This window comes from Cyprinus carpio, chromosome B15 (genome assembly GCF_018340385.1).
Source record: "Cyprinus carpio isolate SPL01 chromosome B15, ASM1834038v1, whole genome shotgun sequence".
Lineage (NCBI taxonomy): Eukaryota > Metazoa > Chordata > Actinopteri > Cypriniformes > Cyprinidae > Cyprinus > Cyprinus carpio.
Window position 1 is genome coordinate 1,935,368 of NC_056611.1, and position 20,356 is coordinate 1,955,723.

The window sequence follows — 20,356 nt, forward strand, 5'->3', positions numbered from 1 at the left end:
CCCATTTTATTGTCAGAATAAATAAATAAATAAACTGTTACTATTGCTACTACTACTACTACTACTACTACTAATAATAATAATAATAATAATTATTATTATTATTATTTTAAATTAACAAACAAATAAATAAATACATGCATGCATACATAACATGGAAGAATGTTCAGTTAGGTTCTTTACCCAACACTTTTTCTGACTGTGGATGGGTTGGGTTGTGTGTGTGTGTGTGTGTGTGTGTGTGTGTGTCCTGGTCACAAGGTATCGCATGTGAGCTGCTGTTACCGCTGCAGTGGGTCCTGAATAGTGCATTTTTGCTGACAACGTTCCTGGCTGTAAGCAGTTGCACAACTACCTGTTTATCAATGAGTTTCCACTGCAGAAACACACACATATGAGTGTGAAACGAGGTCAGTCTAAACATAATTGTGCAGCCTACTTTTTTTGATTAACAATGATATTCCTATCTGCAGTGATTCTGATCAGGTCTTAGCATAAAATGTCTCATAACTTGTACAAAACAATGGAATATATTAAGTGATATACTGCATTGTTTTGTATAATGTAATACATATTAAGAAGAAATAATGGAATCCTGTTACAAATCTGTTACAAAACCAATTAATCCACATCCATCAGTTATAGTAAAAAATATCTAAAAATATATTAATTTTACCATTTGTACTTTTGTGTAATATTGTGATTGAGACAGGTATAAAATACTTCCTAAAACAATATTTACCATCTAGATTAACAGCTCATGTGTATATAGTACTAAAAAACATGCACAATGCAGCATTACATCACTAAACTGACATGCATGACATAGCAGCCTATAATACTTTTAAAGGCTAAAGTTTTTCAAATTTCAGTTTTTATCAATTTCACACTTATTATCAGATTATTATAAACCAATAAAAGCAGTTTTTATATTTAATACAAATACTATTTCTTTCTTTGCATGCATATTCAACGGGCATAACAAGTTAGGAGACAGCAGACAAGCTTTGCATTATGGTTAAATCAGGTTCTTTTCAAAACATGCTGTGATTAGACAGAAAATACAGACACATATTCATCAGTGGAATGAAAAGTATGTTAAATTGACTGGGCCCACAGCCACCTTCCCTCCCCTCCTCCAGAGCTGCTGTACAATATAAATGTGAGAGCCGTCAGCCGTCTGGCCAGAGATGCTATGAGCTACAACATGAGGGCACTGGGACTGATTATTATAACTCTGCTGCTGCTGACAGCGGGTGAAGGTACAGCTGCATGTAAACAATACAAGTCTTGATCTATGCTGATGTGCATTTGTTGATTAATGACATTATTTACTACTTGCTGGCACACACAACAGTTATGACTGCTGGACAATATTGTGGCTTTGCTTATATATTGAATTTTTCCTGAAAGCTGATGACACAGATGCGCAGGGCTGGACTTGTGGATATCGAGGGCTGTGCAGGAAGCACTGCTATGCGCAGGAGTACATGATTGGCTACCATGGCTGCCCTCGAAGATACAGGTACTCAAATGTTCTTCAGTGGACGTCATTGCTTAGATTGTTTTGTTTTGATGGTTATTGCATGCTGCACATTACATTATACAATGATTTGTACTAGATATTAGCGTAAATTCACTTACAAATAGTGCTGTCAAATGATTAATCGCGATTAATCACATCCATAATAAAAGTTTTAGTTAACATAATATGTGTGTGTGTACTGTGTATAATATGTATATAAAAAGCACACACGTACAGTATATAATTTGAAGATATTTACATGCATATATTTATATTCATATAATTAATATTAAATATAAATATATTTTTTATATAAACAACATTATTTTACATGCATGTGTTTGTATTTATATATACATAATAACTATACACAGTACACACACATATATTATGTGAACAAAAACTTTTACTGTGGATGTGATTAATCGTGATTAATCGTTTGACAGCACTACTTACAATGGAAGACTGCGTCATCAGAAATAAATAATTCAATAATTTATTAAAATGTAAAAGCAAATCTCCCTGCATAAAACAAAATATTTTTCTTAATTTAATGTCATTCAAAACTTTATATTTCTCAATATATTTATTCTTTTTTAGGTGCTGTGCTTTGCGATTTTAACCTTTATGAAGAAGCTCCTGTTTACCAAGATGGCGTGCAGAACCTCTTCTTTCACAGAACATTAGAAATGCTGTGTTGATTTACGAATGTTAGCATAAAGGTGCAGTCATCAGCCAAATTTTGCGTGCAAAATGATCTATTGTCAATAATGTAGATATATATGAAGCCACTTTCAAACTTAGAAGTTTTCTGTTGGTAACTATCAGAAATTGCGTTCATTCACAAGAGTGGAATCTGCTTCGCAAACTTTTTCGCTCTCATGCACAACATTTTGTCCGCAAAATTTTTCCGAGCAACTGTAAATGTGACCGCGCCTCAAGAATGATTCCAGCTGTAAAATGTCACAAAAAGTTTGCACTCTTCTGTCACAGCCTCAGTTAAACCATCACCTGATTTAAGACAAACACAGCAAAAGTTACAGCTAATAAGATATACATTTTGATTGTCAAAAGCATCAGCTAATATGTACTCAAAATAGATTGACCTTCAGTCTATTATTAGACTGGGCACTGTATACATGCAGTTGAGTGTTTGGCATTTGCTCTAATTGGATTAATGGAGAAAGTAGCTCAGCCTTGGTTTTCAGGGTATGACCTGCATTGAGCAACAAGAGTTCACTGACCTACATAGGCCTATCTATTAACAGCAAACAATCCCATCCAACACATAGAGAGCAAATGTAAGTTTAATGTCTTTTAACAGTTCGGTCATGAAGCAGCTGGATTGCTGAATGCTTTGTGTTGTATTTATTTATTTATTTTTTTGTTTGTTTGTTTTGGTATTTCAATTAAATAAAATTAACTGTTAAAGAAGCATATACCGTTTTTTCTTCAGAATGTCAGTTGTGTAATAAAATAAATGTGCAACTTTTTTCTCAGAATTGCAAGTTGTCAGAAGTGTGAGATATGAACTTGGAATTATGAATTAATATGTTGCAATTAAATATCTCGCAACTCTGACTTCTTTACTCAGAATTGTGAGACAAAGGCTTGCAATTGCGAGTTAGAATTGCAAGTCCAATTCTGATGAAAAATAGCTTACAATTATGATATGTTCTTTCTTTTTTTTTTTAACTGCGTGCATGAAGTCTGAATTGCGATACATAATCTCTAAATTCTGAGGAAAAATAATCAGACCTGTTAGTTAATATCTTGCAATTCTGACTTTGTAACTCACAATTACGAGCTTATATCGCACAATTCTGTCAGAACTGCAAGATGTAAACGCTCAGTTGCAAGATAAAAAGTTGCAATTATCTTTTTTTTTTTTTTCATTTGCAGAAATGGACTTCCATAAGCCCTCATGTTATGTTAAGGCATTTAAAAATTATGACCAGCTGAAAAAAATTCTCAAAAGGTAACCTGTTTGCCTGAATATTTCATTTCCAAAATTGCATCATCAAAGTTATTGTAAAAAAAACAAAAAGTTGCGGAGCAGTAAACTAGACATATATGGTATCATTTTAAAGCTTAGAACCTCAGCTTTCATGTCCATCCCATTACTTTTGCATTTATGTTACGTAAAATAACATAAAAGGTCTGAATTCGCCATCCCCCACCGCCCACAAACACGCCCCCCCCCCCCCCCCCCCCCTTGTGAAAATCGACCTAATAATATTCATATCGCTCAAACTCGCCAAAAATAGATGAGTCATATATCAAATGAAAGCTCTCATTCCCCAGAATGTGATTATTTTTTTTATTTCATTGATCTAATACATTACAGAGAATAATTATCAAAAGAATCACAACGATGGAAATTACTTCTGTAAACAAACAAAACCATTCCTGCTCCGATTCCGTCATCGTGTTAGGTGTCATGTGTCTGAAAAGCCCCCAATCAGATCTGTCCAAAGAGACATCTATCAAACTCTTAAGCCAATTCGGTGTCGATTTATGCCTTTCCAAACACGAGGGAGAAGGGCGCGCTGATCGTGAAATGAGCACCGCCCGCTGGAACACTAGCAGCTAGCTCGATGCAGAGTACGGATACTTTGGATTGTAAACAAATACAATAATTATGAATTATTGCACTCATTTATTAAAATTAAAAGTATTTTGTGAAAAAATAGACCATTTTTATCCATTTAGCCCAATGTATGTGGGTTTGGGACGCTTTTAAATTCAGGTATGCCTGATCTCACAGAATGGAGACCCCTAGTGGACATAATGCCTCACTTCAATTAAATATCTATAACGTCAAAAAAAAAAAAAAAAAGATAAAGAGAATCAAAAGAAACTTTATGCAGGGAGATGGACCTAACAGATCTTATTTAACAGACCCTCAGATAAACACTTAAATCACACAAAAAAAAACCACAATTTGATTTTTTATTTGTGTTTATCATAAAATCATGATTTTTTTTTTATTCCACCCATGCGTTAAAATTTTGGATGTTTTCTATTAAATTAGACCATTTTTATCAATTTACTCCAATGTATGTGAGTATGGAGCTCTTTTAAGTCCAGGTATGCCAAAATCAGTAAAAAATTCAAAATATGATATTGAAGTTATGCGTGGGACTTTGAAATCGAAAATGTGGTGTATTGTTTGCAGTGTTTTAGAGGCACGTGCAGGATCACACTCACAGATCCACTTTTTTTGGATGGGGCCAAATGTGAGTCATTCCATCTGTTCATATGCTATTCGGTCAGCGTGTTAGAAGCACAATGGAACAAACCCCCACAGATCTGTTTACACAGCCTCTGCTGTCACAATAATGTCTAGGCTGACTGTGGCAACTTTAACATTTAAAGGATACTATGGCAAAGTTATCACTTTCCTTATTCAAACTGAGATTTTTTTTTTTTCATGAATATATGGTTGACCTGAAGAATGAAAGCTATATCATACACTTGGAAAATTATAAGCTATATCACCACTTATCGACTCTAGGGGTGTAACAATACACTTAGCTCATGAAATGAGACAAAATACAGATACTTGGTTCACTAGAATGAGACAATATTTTAATACTATTTTTAAGAATAGCCGGAGAGCTTTAAGTCATGGTAAATGCATTCATTTCACCTCCGAGCAGCATGAAATACTGTGTAAACACACCCAAAATGCCACTTCAAAAGTGCTCCTGTGACACCTCTGCAGTGTAACTTTACTGTAATTTGTATCCAACTTAAAAAAAAAAAAAAAAAAAAAAAAAAGAAGAAATACCCCGAAAGAAAGAACAGTGGCTTAAACGAAAAGCTGAAACCATTTAAATGATTTACATGGTGCATTCCTATTTCTTTTATAATTATTACTAATATAGCAAAAATCTTTTCATGTAAATATTCAACCTGAATATTAATTTTTGACTGGAAAATGAGTGGCCAAATAAATAAATAAATAAATAAATAAAGATCTGGAAAAGTCATTAACAAAATATTGACATCAGAACAGAAATGTAAAAATGCCTTATCACTTTATTTTGTAATTTTTTCTTGTTTGATAACAGGCACATACAATATTGGTAGCTAAAGCTGAATATCATTAGACAAAAATGCTAGGAATCGTTTGTTGAATTCAGCAAGCCTAATATTTCACAATACAGAGAAACAAACTGCATCCAGATGTACTGTTCTTTCAAAATAAATTATAGATAATCTACTTGAAATTTTTTGTTGACAGAACACAGAAAACCAGGAAATTAAGGTCCATTCACTCCTGAGTGTGAAAACAGGTCAAAACTGATCCAATGCTCAAAAAAAGAAACAAAACGATTATCCCTGGTTTAAGCTTAAATGGCCGAACACAAAAGTATTAAAGCGGCAAGGGACACAACAGATGGACAAAGTCCCTTTTTCTGCTTGTCACTGTCACTCAAAGCCTAAACAATTAAAATTCTGAACAGAAAAAAAAAAAAAAAAAGTGCAGATTGAAGAGACATTTAATAAGGCGCGGGACAAAATATACATATACTCATCTTCACAAGGCGTCATGAAATGTGGGAGAACTAATGTAGGTCACCTCCAAAAACACTCCTAAAGTAAGGAGTGACTTATTCTGCTTTATGAAAATATAAATATCCTCCAAACACCTAAAAACTTTATGGGAAGTGTTCTTAATTATGAGGAAAAACAAACATATAAACCAAATATTCATTTTTGGGTGAACTATTTCTTTAAAGTGATCCTTTAAATTTAACTAAAATCTAATGATATTGTAGACCATTGTTTTTTTTAATCTATTCTTGTTGTAGAAATGTCTGTATTTTTAATAAGAGCATTAAATTGAAACACCAAACTGAAGTTGCATTATAAAAAAAAAAAAAAAAAAACCTGGACCATTTTTTTAACAGAAGCAATAAAAAAACACTTTTGACCTTCTGTGATGTTCCAGCTGTGAGCTGAACTCTGATAACACTCACTAGCCTGAATAACATCTGTTTTGTCCCACTAAAGCCACCGTTACTGCGTGTGCTGCTTCGCTGAAGGCCGGTGCCGTCAGTTTCGACTAAACACTACTTCTTCTTCTTGTCCGTGGCCAGTGTGTCATGAAGTTTTGAGACACATTTCTCATATTGGTCCATCACCAGCGTCCCGTTCTCATCAAAGAACACCCCGACTGACTTCGTAATCTCCATCTCCCTCGACTGCTTGGTTTTCCCATCAGTGAAACAAATTTTAAACGTATACTGGTCATCAAACCTAATGGAAACAAGTCCGTTAGTTGCAACCAATTTAGATTTAGAAAATTTACACTTCAGTATGTTTTTTTCTCTCTCTCTGAAGAATGGCATTGCTATGCAGCAACTTAGGTGCTTTGTACAGTACAGAAGTTAAACATTTATGCTTGGGGTTTGTTCTACCACCAAGTGCTGTGCAATACTGGAAAAAAAAAAAAAAAAAAAAAAAAAAAAAAAAAATTCTTGATATTTTTTATAATTTTAGGCAATATCATGAGTGTGTGTTTTAATGTTGGTACCATGGCTTAGGCCTGCCAGTAGGTGGCAGCACAACCCTGTCTTAAATACTGACTCATTGAATCATTTATTCAAACAATTTGTTCAAAATGTATGATTCATTTAGAAACAAAGGAAAATAATTTTTATGAACGGTTCATTGACTTATTGAGTCAAATTTGCTTAGAAAAAAAAATTATTCAAGTACGATACGTAACAGTTTTGCTCCTTCGTTTTTGGAACTATTTTTATATGAAATTTAGGGCTGCAAAGATTCCTCGATTTTTTTCGAGCATTTGATTTAAAGAAGAAGAAGAAGAAAAAAAAATATATATCAGCTCGATTTAATTTTGCCCATGCCGAGTAAGCGGCAAAATACCAGAAGTGGCCACATTCCAAGGTGGCTGTAGCTTTCCTGTCATAAAGAATTGGCCAAATATTAAGGATTAAGTGGGCATTTGAATTAAATGATCTTTGGCCATTATTAAACAATAAGATTGTGCAGTAAAGTGTAAAAACAGTTCTCAGGCCATTGGCGCCCTCTGCAGGCATTTGTTATAATGCATAATGTACGTTAACTCTATTGTTTATAATACATTATGTATTTTAACAGTTTTGTTGTCATTATATACGCATTATAAGTAAATTCAAGGCCATTTTTCACTTGGGTCTATTTTTATCACTACTTACATATACATACATACATACATACACATATATATATATATATACATATATATATATATATATATATATATATATAGATATATATATATATATATATATATATATATATATATATAATTATAGTAATCATCCTAATTATCGGCCGAGTATTTGATTATCAAAATAATCTTTAGTGACAGCCCTAATGGAATTACTTTTACATTTGTTTTTATTGAATCAAATAAAACTGTGGAGAAGAAGTGTTGTTGAATAAAGTTATTCTTCTTTTCTTTGCACAGAAAAAAAAAGTATTCTCGTAGGTTTGTAAAATTGGGGTTGAACCACCGATGTCCTTGCTATGTTTCTGAGTCTGGGAACATTGCGGCTGTATTGCTGTCTATGGAGGGTCAGAGTGCTCTCGGATTCATCAAAAATAACTTAATTTGTGTTCCAAAGCTGAACGAAGGTCTTACGGGTGTGGAAAGACATTAGGGGGAGTAATAAGTGACAGAATTATCATTTTTGTGTGAACTATCCCTTTAATAAATTAAAGGAGAAAAACCATTAGGGGAAAAAAAAAATCACCTTTTTAGGCTAGAGGAGAGCTGCCAGATGTGATCTGGGTCCATGCCAGCTGGGTCCTTCTGCATGGCCACAAGGAAGATGTTCTTCTCTTTGTAAGAGGTGTAGAGGGTCAAAATCCCCATCATGATGAAGTATGTGTGGATCTGTTAAGGATAAGAACTGAAGCAGTGCTAAGTCTATATTCATTTACAGTGTCAAACCTCCAATGCAAACTGTCATCTCTATTCTGTTTGGAGTTTGCTCAGTGAAGGATATGAAACGACACAGCAGGCCAGCACAGGCTTGGACTCTGGGAATGGGTGCAGGTAATCCCAGATTAAAGCTACAATGGCGAAAAGGCAGGAGATCGTGCAAATGAACAGACGTCCATCGACTAAGTTGAAGTTTTCAACGTAGCCGTATTTTTCAATCAGAACCTACGGTTGAAACAGAAAGGTGATCAATTTAAAACTCATCTAATGCAGTTTGCTACAAAAAATATGCAAATAAACCACATGATAAATATATCCACCCACATACTGTTGAGATCAGAATTAGGGATGCATCAAATTTATATATAATAATATAATATAATATAATTTAATATACAATATAATATATCTCTGAAGGATCATGTGACTGAAGATTGGAGTAAACAGTTTTTTATGATTTCACAATATTATTGTTTTTATTTTTTGATCAAAATAAATGCATTATAATTATTTATTCTACCATAATTTAATATACAGAAAAAACCTCACCTTCTTAGCTGCATCATCTAGAGAGTTCTTCACCGCTGCACCATCCCATTTGTCAATCTTGACTGGCTTTTCATCAATCCTCCACTGAAATCAAGGAATTAATTGAGATACACACGATTGTAGACATCACTGTCAAAATAAATGACTTTTTAAAATTGTCATATTTGCAGGAAATATAGAGATCCAAACTAAACATAGTTTGAGCTGCTGCTAAATTCACATGCATGAAGCAAATTACAGTTATCAGAGTTGTCAGTTTGAATAAAAAAATGCTTGGACAATAACGTTACATCTTTCTATTGCGGTGTCTTCACTGGCTGGTCTCCGAAACACACGGTTCTTTTAATGAATCCCTCAAAAAGACTTTTGTTGTGTTATTAACAAGTTATCAGTTCAGTGAAACCTTCACCAAGTGAGTCAGAGCGGTTTAGTGAACTGACATCAGCCCTCTAACACCAGCAAGTCATTACTTTCAGCCACGTCAGACTCCAAAAGCTACTGTTTTGGGTTTTTGTGAAACTAAAGCCAGTATTACTGACTGGATATTGGAACATATTCACAACTAGTTTAGTTAGAAACCATTTGCAACAAGTGACAGAAAACAAACGAGGGGGAAAACACCTTAAAATAATTACTTTTAAAAACGCAAAGGTATTTTTAATTCATAAAGCATGCATACAAGTGCGTGCAATATAGATTTCCTCTTAAATTATATGATTGGTAACTGTCAGATGGGTTACTGAATTGTTTCCCTTTGCATTATATCCTAAAACGGGTTTCTTTTAAAAGCTTGTGCATTTAAACACACTTCGTGTTTTATTTAAAACACGATAAACCCGCTTCTGACAGAGCGCGAGCTTCAAATCACATAAAAATATACACTAGTAACAGTGCGCATTTTAATATACATTCTGAGTAATGGAAATGAAAGACAAATGGAAATATGTAGATGTCTCAACTGCAAACAAAGCCAGATTTGACATCAGCTTCCTAGTTTCTGACCATATGCTCGCGTCTTCACGCTGAAGATGATACTAATGATGAGCACGACTCAAAATTAACGTGCAATGTTGTGCAATCCTCTGTATCTACACATGTAGACCACATCAAATGGTTTTAATATACATGCTCATTTAATAATATACAAATGCACAATGAATAAAGTGCATCCATTTGTACAAGTTTACGCTTTGGCCCAGAGCGACGGTCGCATCAACAATCCGAGTAACGAGCGCAAAAGATGAAATGTATAACTTCTATAAAATAATGCATGTCCGCTGAGCTCTAAGGATGGCTTCGCACATATAAACGTATCTCTAAAAATGCGGCATACAATAAAGATTTCTTACTTTTTCCAGTAGACCATTCTTTCCGTTCCTCGCCGCCATCTTTTCTTCCTGTTCATTTGCTGTGACCTGGGTGAGTGTGATTGGTTAAAATCGCACAAAAAACGTCCAATAGAAATCGATCAGAAACAGGGCGCTCTGCTGGATACAGTGGCAAGGACGAGCTCTTTGATTGGCTAGACGCGATGACGTTTACCCGATTCCAATCTTTTGAAGAAAAAGCCCATTGCTGCAAGACAGTGATGAACTAAATAGTCCACTAAGAAAATATACATATAGAGAGTTATTTCATTCAGGTAGCCTACATTTAGCACCTTTGTTTGCAGTGTTATATATGCAGAGGTATATTTGCTGAGCTATGAAATAAAGGCCAAGACCTCTAGTTAACATTTGACTTTTATCTTCCTTTATTAATTTTATTATTATTATTATTATTTTATCTTGATTTTATTCAATGAATTCCTTCAAGGTAAACATGACAAACTATGAAAAGAATGATTGGCAAAAGTATCAAGTGGAAAAAGATATATAAACCCTCATGAGCATCTAATTAGTTGTGTAATAAATAAATAAATATATATATCTTTAAATAGTTTTAAAACACAAAAGGCAAAGTTCTGAATGGATGCTACATTATTTCAATTCAGTTACAACGATTGTTGTGTTTTGATGACTGAAAGAAGAAAATCTTTTCTTTTAAATGCAATATTTAAAAAGATGACATTATTACAAAGAACTGTTCAAATAAATATAATGTGTGCTTTACATCTCCACAGAATCCAAACATACACAACATTCTCTTTTCAAATCCAACAATAACTTTAAACAATGGAAGACAATTCAAGTGCTTTGAAAGCCCATCAGAAACAGTTCCTATTCACATCTTTGCATCAGTATCAAGGCAAGTCATATTTCCAAAATAGTACAGTAATACGTAAAAATCTATTTTATCTTCTCCAATAGTACATCTGGTAGCCTACAGAATTGTATATAACTTAAATTACCTACAAACCCAAAAGGAAAGATTGCTGATTTGCAGAAATCAGACATGTTGGCAGATTACAGAGAAGTATACAGTATAGAAATGAATCGGTTTGTAATAATAATAATAGTAAAAAGGTCAAGATCAAAGGTAGACAGGATTAAACGTATGTGCATTTACATGTGGGTCCAACTGAATGTGTCCTTTTTCAGCAAAAGTAACATTAAAGCTTTGTTGGCAGACACAAGCCACAAAATAGATCTCTCTAGTAATCAAAGCTTAATAGATAAAGTTCTGAAATGAAAGTAGCCCTTAAGAGTAGTGTGAACATCAAGCTAAAAGTGAAATATGGATAAAATATCCTGAAGAATATATATATATATATACACATATATATATATATACACATATACATATATATATACATATATATATATACATATACATATATACATATATATATATACATATACATATATTTATATACACATATAAATATATACATATACATATACATATATATACATATACATATATATACATATACATATATACATATATATAAACACACACAACAACAGAAAATCAATGTCTTAAAGCTAATTCTCATACTTGTTTTGCTTGTGTGAGCATGCTAGATTTTTTGTTGCTGTTGATGTTGTGGTGTTATATCTTTTAAGGAAGTGTCCAAATGCAGATTACAGTTTGGAGAGTGTCAAAACACTTAAGTTAGAAAACAAAAAAGTAGGTTTTAAATAATAAAAAAGACAAATAAAACAATCAGATTTCTTAGGAAATATTAACGTGTCAACACTGTTACACAGTGCCTTTTAGCGTTTTTAAAAACATTTTATAGATAGTTCATTTAATAGTGTAAAACATTAGTCAGCCTTAAAACATACTCTACACAAATATGCAAATGCAAACTCTTGCTACTCAAGTTGGATTTTACACGAAGTGTGTAACAAAATTTGTACTGCCTGCGACACAAGTATGTATTGCATTCTTAGCACTGCCACAAGGGGTGCTAGCAAGCACAGGAATAAACCGTTATCTATGATCTTCAATGGATTTTATATGGTGAACTACTTGCCACCTTCTTTGATGTAGGGCTGTGCAATTAATCGCATTCGACTGTTATGCGCATCTCGTCAGTAAAGCCGGTCCCGTGATTAGTAGTAAATCACCATCACCTGCTTTCAGATTGAGTGGCATTTACTACACAGAGTTGTAGTTCACTGACAAAATGCGATTAATCTGCGATTATGAACGCGATTTTGCCTAACTGTCAGTGAACTACGGCTCTGTGTAGTAAATGCCACTCAATCTGAAAGCAGGTGATGGTGATTTACTACTAATCACAGAACCGGCTTAACTGACGAGATGCGCATAACAATCGAATGCGATTAACTGCACAGCCCTACTTTGATGTTTATTTTCCTTTGACTCTTTTGTAAATAGCCTACATCAACGCACACTCCTTAACCATAGATCTTACTGTACAGGGCGAAACCAATCTTCACGGCCAAAAAAATAAGCATAATGGTCAACTTGGATCATGGTGTGCCTCATAAACCAATCAAATTATTGCCTTGATGTAACTAAATGGCTATTGGAGTTAAGTACAATAGTCAATCACTGTTTTCAGATGCCATATAAATACTCAGATAACCAAATGAATGAGAAGAATCTGCCTTAAGTCTAAAGTATACTTTGTTTTTGTACGCATACGCCTTTCAAAGTATACTCCATTTGATAGCATGCACTTCATCTTTGTCCAGCGTCTGCTCCATTTTTCTCCAGAAGTCATGTTAGATAAAAATACTGTACTCTAAATTTGTACTCTTTTAAACTCAAGTTGCTGCTATCTCATATAACCCTCTCACACAGGGAGAGCTAAAAATTCAGGTAAAAAAAAAAAAACACATTTTGGTTAATGGCAGAAACATTTGAAGGTAATTCTATCACTGTCTGGAGTACTGAGGTTTGTTTCCATCCCAGTAAAACAAAAACAAAGTTACAGGTTACGTGCAACAAGACTGCAGTCTTGTGAATTGTTGAGCATGTATTTGCATCTATGTACTTGTGTCGAGTAGTTTTCTGGCCTAAGGCTACAATTTTTACTTGTTTCCAGGTAAATTGTTAACAAAAGAGTTGTCTGATAGTTGGATGTGTCAAGAGAAATCTTTCAAAGACACTGGAAACAGGTAATGCAAAATAAAATGTGCAATGTGACAATTTGGTACAAAACACCTTCAGGTTCAACAAATTTCCTATGATAACCTTAAAACATGCAAACAAACTTCTTGAAGAGCAATTGTGATTGTGATGAGCACAAAGAGATTGTAAGGAGTACTGTCATCATCACTGGATTGAAGTACTAAAAGGTCTTATAAAAAATTCTGTACGTTTTTCTTCCCCCGAACAACATATACATAGTTTTCCTCTCTTTTTGAGTAGTAGAAGCCAGTTAAACAGTAACAGACCTTGAAACAAAACATTGCAGCTTCAAATCCAAATCTCTATAAATGGGAAAGTTACTGAGAGTCCAAACTTGTCCTACCACCATTTTACCCCAAGCTAAGGTACTTAACCCCAGCTTGCTCTAGGTCAGGGGTGCCCAATCCCGTTCCTGGAGATCAACCTGCAGAGTTCAGATCCAACACAACTGTCTGTAATTACCAAGCACTCCTGAAGATCTTAATAAGCTGGTTCAGTTGTGTTTAATCAGGGTTTAAGCTGAACTTTTTAAGATCTCCAGGAACAGGATTGGCCACCTCTGATAAAGGTGGACTCGATTAATGCAAGTTGCTTTGGATGAAAAATCAAAAAAAAGTAAATACCTTATCTTGCAATACTAATCCAGATGTTAGAAAGCCCCTGTAGTGCCTCAACAAAGAAAATGTTTGTGAATGCAACAAATCATTACAATAAAACACTACCATAACCGGAGGTCACTTTAACAGCTGTAGTTAAAGTGCTCATTTCGTTTGGAGATTCTTCCTGATCTGCGTGTATTGTGTCCTACCATCCCATCATTTGTAGCCCAGGACCGGAGTTCGTATTTGTTACGACTCGTTTTGTGCCTGTCCACTTTTTGGCATTCTCTGTCAAACTGTCTTTGTAGCTTTAGTGCCAGTTCTCGGTCCTCCTTTTCCCGATTAATTCGCTGGACAATCATATGATCAAGCCTGTCATAGGCACCTTTCCGGGACATTTTTGTCTGTAGGGTGTCTTCCAAATGTTTGGTTTTGTGGCTTCTCTTCTTGCCCCTTCTTGAGGTAGGTCTGTTATGTACACAGCTCCTGGTGGTAGGCTCATTTACGAAGTTCTCCGGGTCTTTCGTACCCTGATTACAGTGTCCACTGAGTTTATCAAGCATTGCTTTACTAATTTCTGTGGGTTTACAGAGTTGTTCACACCTGCTACGCCTTTTTGCGGATGAAGCATCTGAAATGATTTGAGTTGCCGAACTGATGTGAGCGCTAGCTTCCTCTTGGGTACACTGATCAAATACAAGCCGTCGTTTATTACAGACTACAGGTTTATCCTTCCGATCCTTAGCACTTGAATCACAAATGCACTGATGGTCTTGCGAGCTGTCCTTGGCTACAGCACAGCTGCAGATTTGGCTGTCCTGTTCTTCAACGGAACTCAGTTTAAGGCTTAGATCCTCTGCGATCGGACTCGTGACTGTACCTTTTGAGGTCACCTTGATGCAGTGACGATCAACTTCAATCTGCTTCCACTTCTGCAAGATAGTCGGACTGGCCTCGTAGCTTGTGGACTTGTGCAGAGAGCGTGTCAAGTTCCTTGGGGTTGACTTCACGATAGTAGGCTCCAAAAGTCGCCCATCGGGCAGCCTTTTGGGTGGAGTGCACGGCGAACAGACAATAGGCTTGAAATGGTTGAGTTCTTCCGATATGCTATCGTTGCTCTCGGGGCTAATGGACCTCTCTGGTTTTGTTTGAAGTATGAGTGAAGCGGATGAGGTGTGGATGCCCCGCCAGTGGTGTCTCTTATCTAGGCTCAGCACCGGGGCTGAGAAAGAGCGACTGTTTTCCGAGGAAAGAAGGATTCCAGCGTTGTAACTATGAGTGATGATAGCCTAGAGTGGGGAAAGAGTGGTAGACTATAAAAATGACTAATTAGCCTACTGCCAATCCTGCCACAACATTTGCCATTTCCTACTATAGAGGAATACAGTCCTACTCCTAAAGGGTCAACATCCTGCAGAGTTTTACGCCAACTTGCCCCAACACACTTGCCTGGAAGTTTCCAGTGATCCTGAAGATTTTGATTAGCTGGTTCAGTGGTGTTTAGCCAGGATTGGAGCTAAACTTCAGAAGCAGGATATAGGTGTTTTGGCCTAGTGGGTAATGTTTAAGGGTGATTATACACTAAAGCTCTGGCTGTGCATTTGAGAAATAGGAATGCACAAGATCCATTGGAGTGGAACAAATAAAGTCGGTTGTAAAACCAAATGTGAATATCACAGATTTCACTTCTGAAGGCACAACTTGACCTTCCTGAAATTTTCATTTTGGCGTGGTGCAGATGTTAAAATTTGGTTGAATGACAAAGTGTCACTTTTCAAAATGAAATGTGTTAGCCAGTTTTTGTGTATATTAAACAAAGTAAGGCTGGCCTGAAGAATCATCACTGTGTACCATTCCATACGTGTGATTTGAACATACCTGGACCTATAGTTTAGGTTTCTTTAGGGCAGTGTTTTTGTTTCTGTACTATGATAAGCCTTATTGATATACTGTTCTGACCACTACACCAGATTCAGATCATCAGCTCATTAGTAGAGACTCCAGGATCTGAAATAGGTGTTTCATACAAAGAAAATACTCCAGGGACAGGGTTAAAAAACACTTCTCTGGGTCAGGGTTCTTCAAATCTGACCCTGGAGGTTTTTCAAACTCCTTGGAAAACACTGATTAGTTTTTTGTTTTGTTTTGTTTTTTTTTACTTAGAGTTGGAGGTAAACTCTGCAGAACAGTGGACCTCTAGTGTCGTATATGAAGAACCTGCTCTAGCAAAAAGTATGAAAACTTGCTTTGGATAAATACGTCTTCTATATAGTTTTACTTACTACAAAATTTTATATTCAGCATCTAAAGATGAGAGAAAAATAAATTTTTTGAGCCATACATTTTTTTTTTCAACAAATCACCCTAAATAACAAATAAAACTGCTAATTATATTAACATATTCATCATTAAAAGCATTAACTATAATTTTATACCTTGTCAGGAACGACGTGATGTGTGTGACCTCTGGTTTTTCCTCTTCCATCCTCAGAATCTGTACAGCTCCTGCTCCTCTGAACAGCACTGCTATGAAGACAACTGTAACACAGCACAATGACAGTATGGATGTGTATCTCTTTTTAACACAATCAGAACACTATTTATTAAGAGAAGCATCAAAATTTAAGTCACAATTTCCTTCTTACTGCTATTAGTATTTATTTTTTATTTTTTTTACTAGTTGTGGTAGTTCCTGTTTGTGGCAGTTATAACACTATAAAGGCATTTAATTTTAAAATAACTGCCTTGTTTTTTTGTGAATTGTGAGTGAATATTGTTAATATGTTTAATAAGTGCATGGCTGCGGTTTAGAGAAATGGCATCTCTGAATAACTTCTAACATATTATAATTTTGATTTGCTTGACACTTTACATAATTTCTATTCCTCTATGTGTAATAGTTTTGATGACTGTGACCCTAAAATGCCATAATAAACAAGATGTGTGTGTTTTTTTTTTTTGCATAGTAGTGTATCCCATTATTTCAGGCCCTCCACTCTAGAGACAATAAAAAGTATAATATTAATATAATACTAATATTAAGTATATTTAAAAATAAATCAGAATATGATCATGTCAAATTATGAAGTAAATATAAATTCAATACCCTCTACTGAAAGCAGGGGAGCATCTTGTTTTTCGCACAAATGCCGAGACATGTCTGGTCCTCTTTCCCACCGGCTTTTCATTCTCCGAGTCTGACACCCCACAGAACTGAAACACAGTAAACTAGCACGTGAAATTGATGATCATACATAATTGAGCAGAAACTAAATAGTTAAAGGGATAGTTCACCCCAAAAATGAGCATTCTGTCATCATTAACTTTATCCTCATGTCGTTACTTCCGTATGTTGAACATAAAAGATATTTAGAAGAATGCTAGTATTCAAACATTGATGCTTCCCGTCAACTTCCACAATATGTCTTTCCCTACTATAGAAGTCAATGGGGACCAACAACTGTTTGGTTCTTGAAATATCTTTTTTTGTGTTCAACGTAAGAAAGAAACTTGGGAGGTTTGGAATGACACGAGGGTGAGTAAACGACGACAAACGTGTCATTTTTGGGTAAACTACTCCTTTAATAAAAGAAATATCCCAAATGATGAAGTATGTGAATTAACTGAATGTGTGCGTGTTTAAACCCTGCTTAGAGCTTAAGTGGGTAACAACGATAGAAAGAAGAGTTTTGAACGTACGGGGTATTGACAAAGTTTCAGCATCCCACACTCTTCTTTTCTGTGGATTTTTTTCTTCCTCTCTTCGGTTTCTTCACTGCTTCCACCCTAAAGAGAGAACACTGAGCTTTATATATGACTATTACTGTATTTCAGGCTATAACGAGAAAATATAAAAACACAAGCTTATTAGAAATCAGAAGTGCTTTGCATTTTACCAAATGTCAAATAAGTGCAGGCTAAACTTTACAGATGGTACAAAAGAGATTTGTGTTGGAATAGTTCAGGAATTGTATTAAATGTTAATATCACAGCACATAGTACCAATAAGATCGTAAAACTGTATGTTTATTTGTTTGTAAGTTTTTAAATAAGTTAATGTGAGGAAGAGTGTACTGACTACTCGGTAGCTTACCTTCATCTTTTGTTTCTCGTACTCTTGACGCATTTCTCCAGATTTATGAATTGGTACAGGTGCACGAAAAATTTCTAAGAAATGAAAGCATAAACAGCTATATCAGCAAAACCAGCCAGCCGGCTCACTAGATGGACCAGACCACAAACACACTGGATTCTCTCTACAGTCTGAGTTCTGTCACTAGCTCCACCCACTGGACACACACATGCCTGGACAAGACACCACAGCTGATCGAGTTTACAAACATCCAGGATACCACACTACTATATACAAAAAATAATAATAATACTGACAAATGTCTTGTAAGTCTTTAAAGTATAGCAAGTCAGATGTGAGCAGGAAACTTACAGAAAACTTATAGAAGTCAAAAAAACACGAACGCTGAACAAATTGACAACACTTATTTTAATTTAAGTTTTTTTTTTTTTTTTTTGCAAAATAAGCCTTTACATTTTTCAACATTTTCAAAATTGTGTTTAGTAGCCAGTGAAATACAACAGAGTACTCAAGACATGGCATTTGCGCACTATCCATCCTAAATTCTATGTGATATTAGTAATTTTCAATACTATTTAGGGCAGAAAGGGTGGATAGTATGCATATTGGGACGCAGGGATGTTTTTGAAGTTTTGAAGACGCACCTGGGCGTTTATACCGGTACAGACCAAACATAAAAACAGCGCGGACGGAACGCGTGTGAACGCCCCCCAACAAAACAGCGCTGCTTTCCTTCCAGAGTCCGGTTTAAAAATAAATAAAACCTACTTACTTGTTTTTTAACCTTTACGTTGTTACGTTGTCCAGTGCAAAATATTCCATTTATAAAATAAATAAAATGTTTTGGTTTTATTTCTAACAATTCAATTATCAACTGAACCGAAATCAGTGAAGCTGCAAAACTGTCGTGCCGCGATTCGTCGAAGCGTCACTAACGACTTCGAACTCATGATTATGTTCTCTGTCGAGCCCCACGAACCTCCGTCGGCGGTCTGTCCGTCCCTCTGCTCCATCCTCCGCTTGCATCTCTCCGGGTGGCTGAGGCGGATCAGCTCCCAGAGCTCGGCGTTCACCAGGCTCTTCTCCCGGGACTGTTTCCGGGCCCAGCTGGACACCCGCAGCCGGCACAGCGGACAGCACAGGCTGGTCAGCTTCACCGTGCGCTGGAAGCAGTGCAGGCACACCGAGTGTCCACAGGGCATCGTCACCGGCTCCAGCAGGATCTCGGAGCACACCGGGCACCGCGCCTCCTCCAGACTCAGAGGAGCGCTTCTCTGTCCCAGTCCAGCGGATTTGGCGGACCCCAGCGCCGCCATCTTCATTGCTGTGAGCCTGCGTCTGGGTTTGAAAACAAGCCCCGCCCAGCCATGGCGTCACATGCAGCGGTGGAACGTCAAATTTACAGTATTTACAATAACTACTTCTTCTGTTATTATTATTGTTATTTTATACAGTGGCCACAAAGTATTGGGGCATTTAAATAACTTCTAAAAAATCATTTTAAACAAATAAATATTATAACAAACTAAAATTAACATTCTGAATATTCTGCAATTTCTAGGTGACCAATGAAATGTAAACAAATTGTGACAATGAAAATGCTCATGAGAAAACTACCATTCAAAAGTTTAGGGTATATATATTTAATATCACAATATATATATATATATATATGTGTGTGTGTGTGTGTGTGTGTGTGTGTGTGTGTGTGTGTGTATATATATATATATATATATATATATATAATTGTATTCAAAAATATGTGTAAAATTGAGCAAAAGTTACTGTACAGGCCTTTATATTGTTATATTGCATATATATAAAACTTATTATTTATATTTTTTATTCTTGTTTGTTTGTTTATTTATTTAAAACATCCTGAAACACAGCAGGGCTTCAACAAATATATAAACATTGATATTAAGAGATATTTTGTCAGCACCAAATCAGCATATAGAGTGATTTGTGAAGAAATATTTTTGTGACACTGAACTACATTTTACAATTTATTAAGATAGAAAGAAAGTTATACTGTGTTTTTTTAATCAAATAAATGCAGTTTTGGTGAGCCTTGGTAA

The 20,356-nt window shown here is 35.4% G+C and overlaps 2 protein-coding genes across 2 annotated transcripts; both read right to left on the bottom strand.

Annotated features, from left to right (window-relative positions):
• Positions 1-5,551: 5,551 nt before the first annotated feature.
• LOC109075573 (probable signal peptidase complex subunit 2) lies at positions 5,552-10,531 on the bottom strand. Its single transcript, XM_019091465.2, has 5 exons — positions 10,388-10,531; positions 9,039-9,122; positions 8,554-8,714; positions 8,299-8,433; positions 5,552-6,793 (listed from the first exon to the last, which is right to left on the bottom strand). Exons 1-5 carry the CDS (start codon positions 10,424-10,426, stop codon positions 6,607-6,609), a joined length of 606 nt encoding a protein of 201 aa, XP_018947010.1. The 5' UTR covers positions 10,427-10,531; the 3' UTR covers positions 5,552-6,606.
• A 3,342-nt stretch (positions 10,532-13,873) lies between these two features.
• LOC109075571 (E3 ubiquitin-protein ligase RNF169) lies at positions 13,874-19,661 on the bottom strand. Its single transcript, XM_019091463.2, has 6 exons — positions 19,258-19,661; positions 18,279-18,352; positions 17,885-17,971; positions 17,292-17,398; positions 16,621-16,723; positions 13,874-15,474 (listed from the first exon to the last, which is right to left on the bottom strand). Exons 1-6 carry the CDS (start codon positions 19,598-19,600, stop codon positions 14,326-14,328), a joined length of 1,863 nt encoding a protein of 620 aa, XP_018947008.2. The 5' UTR covers positions 19,601-19,661; the 3' UTR covers positions 13,874-14,325.
• Positions 19,662-20,356: the final 695 nt, after the last annotated feature.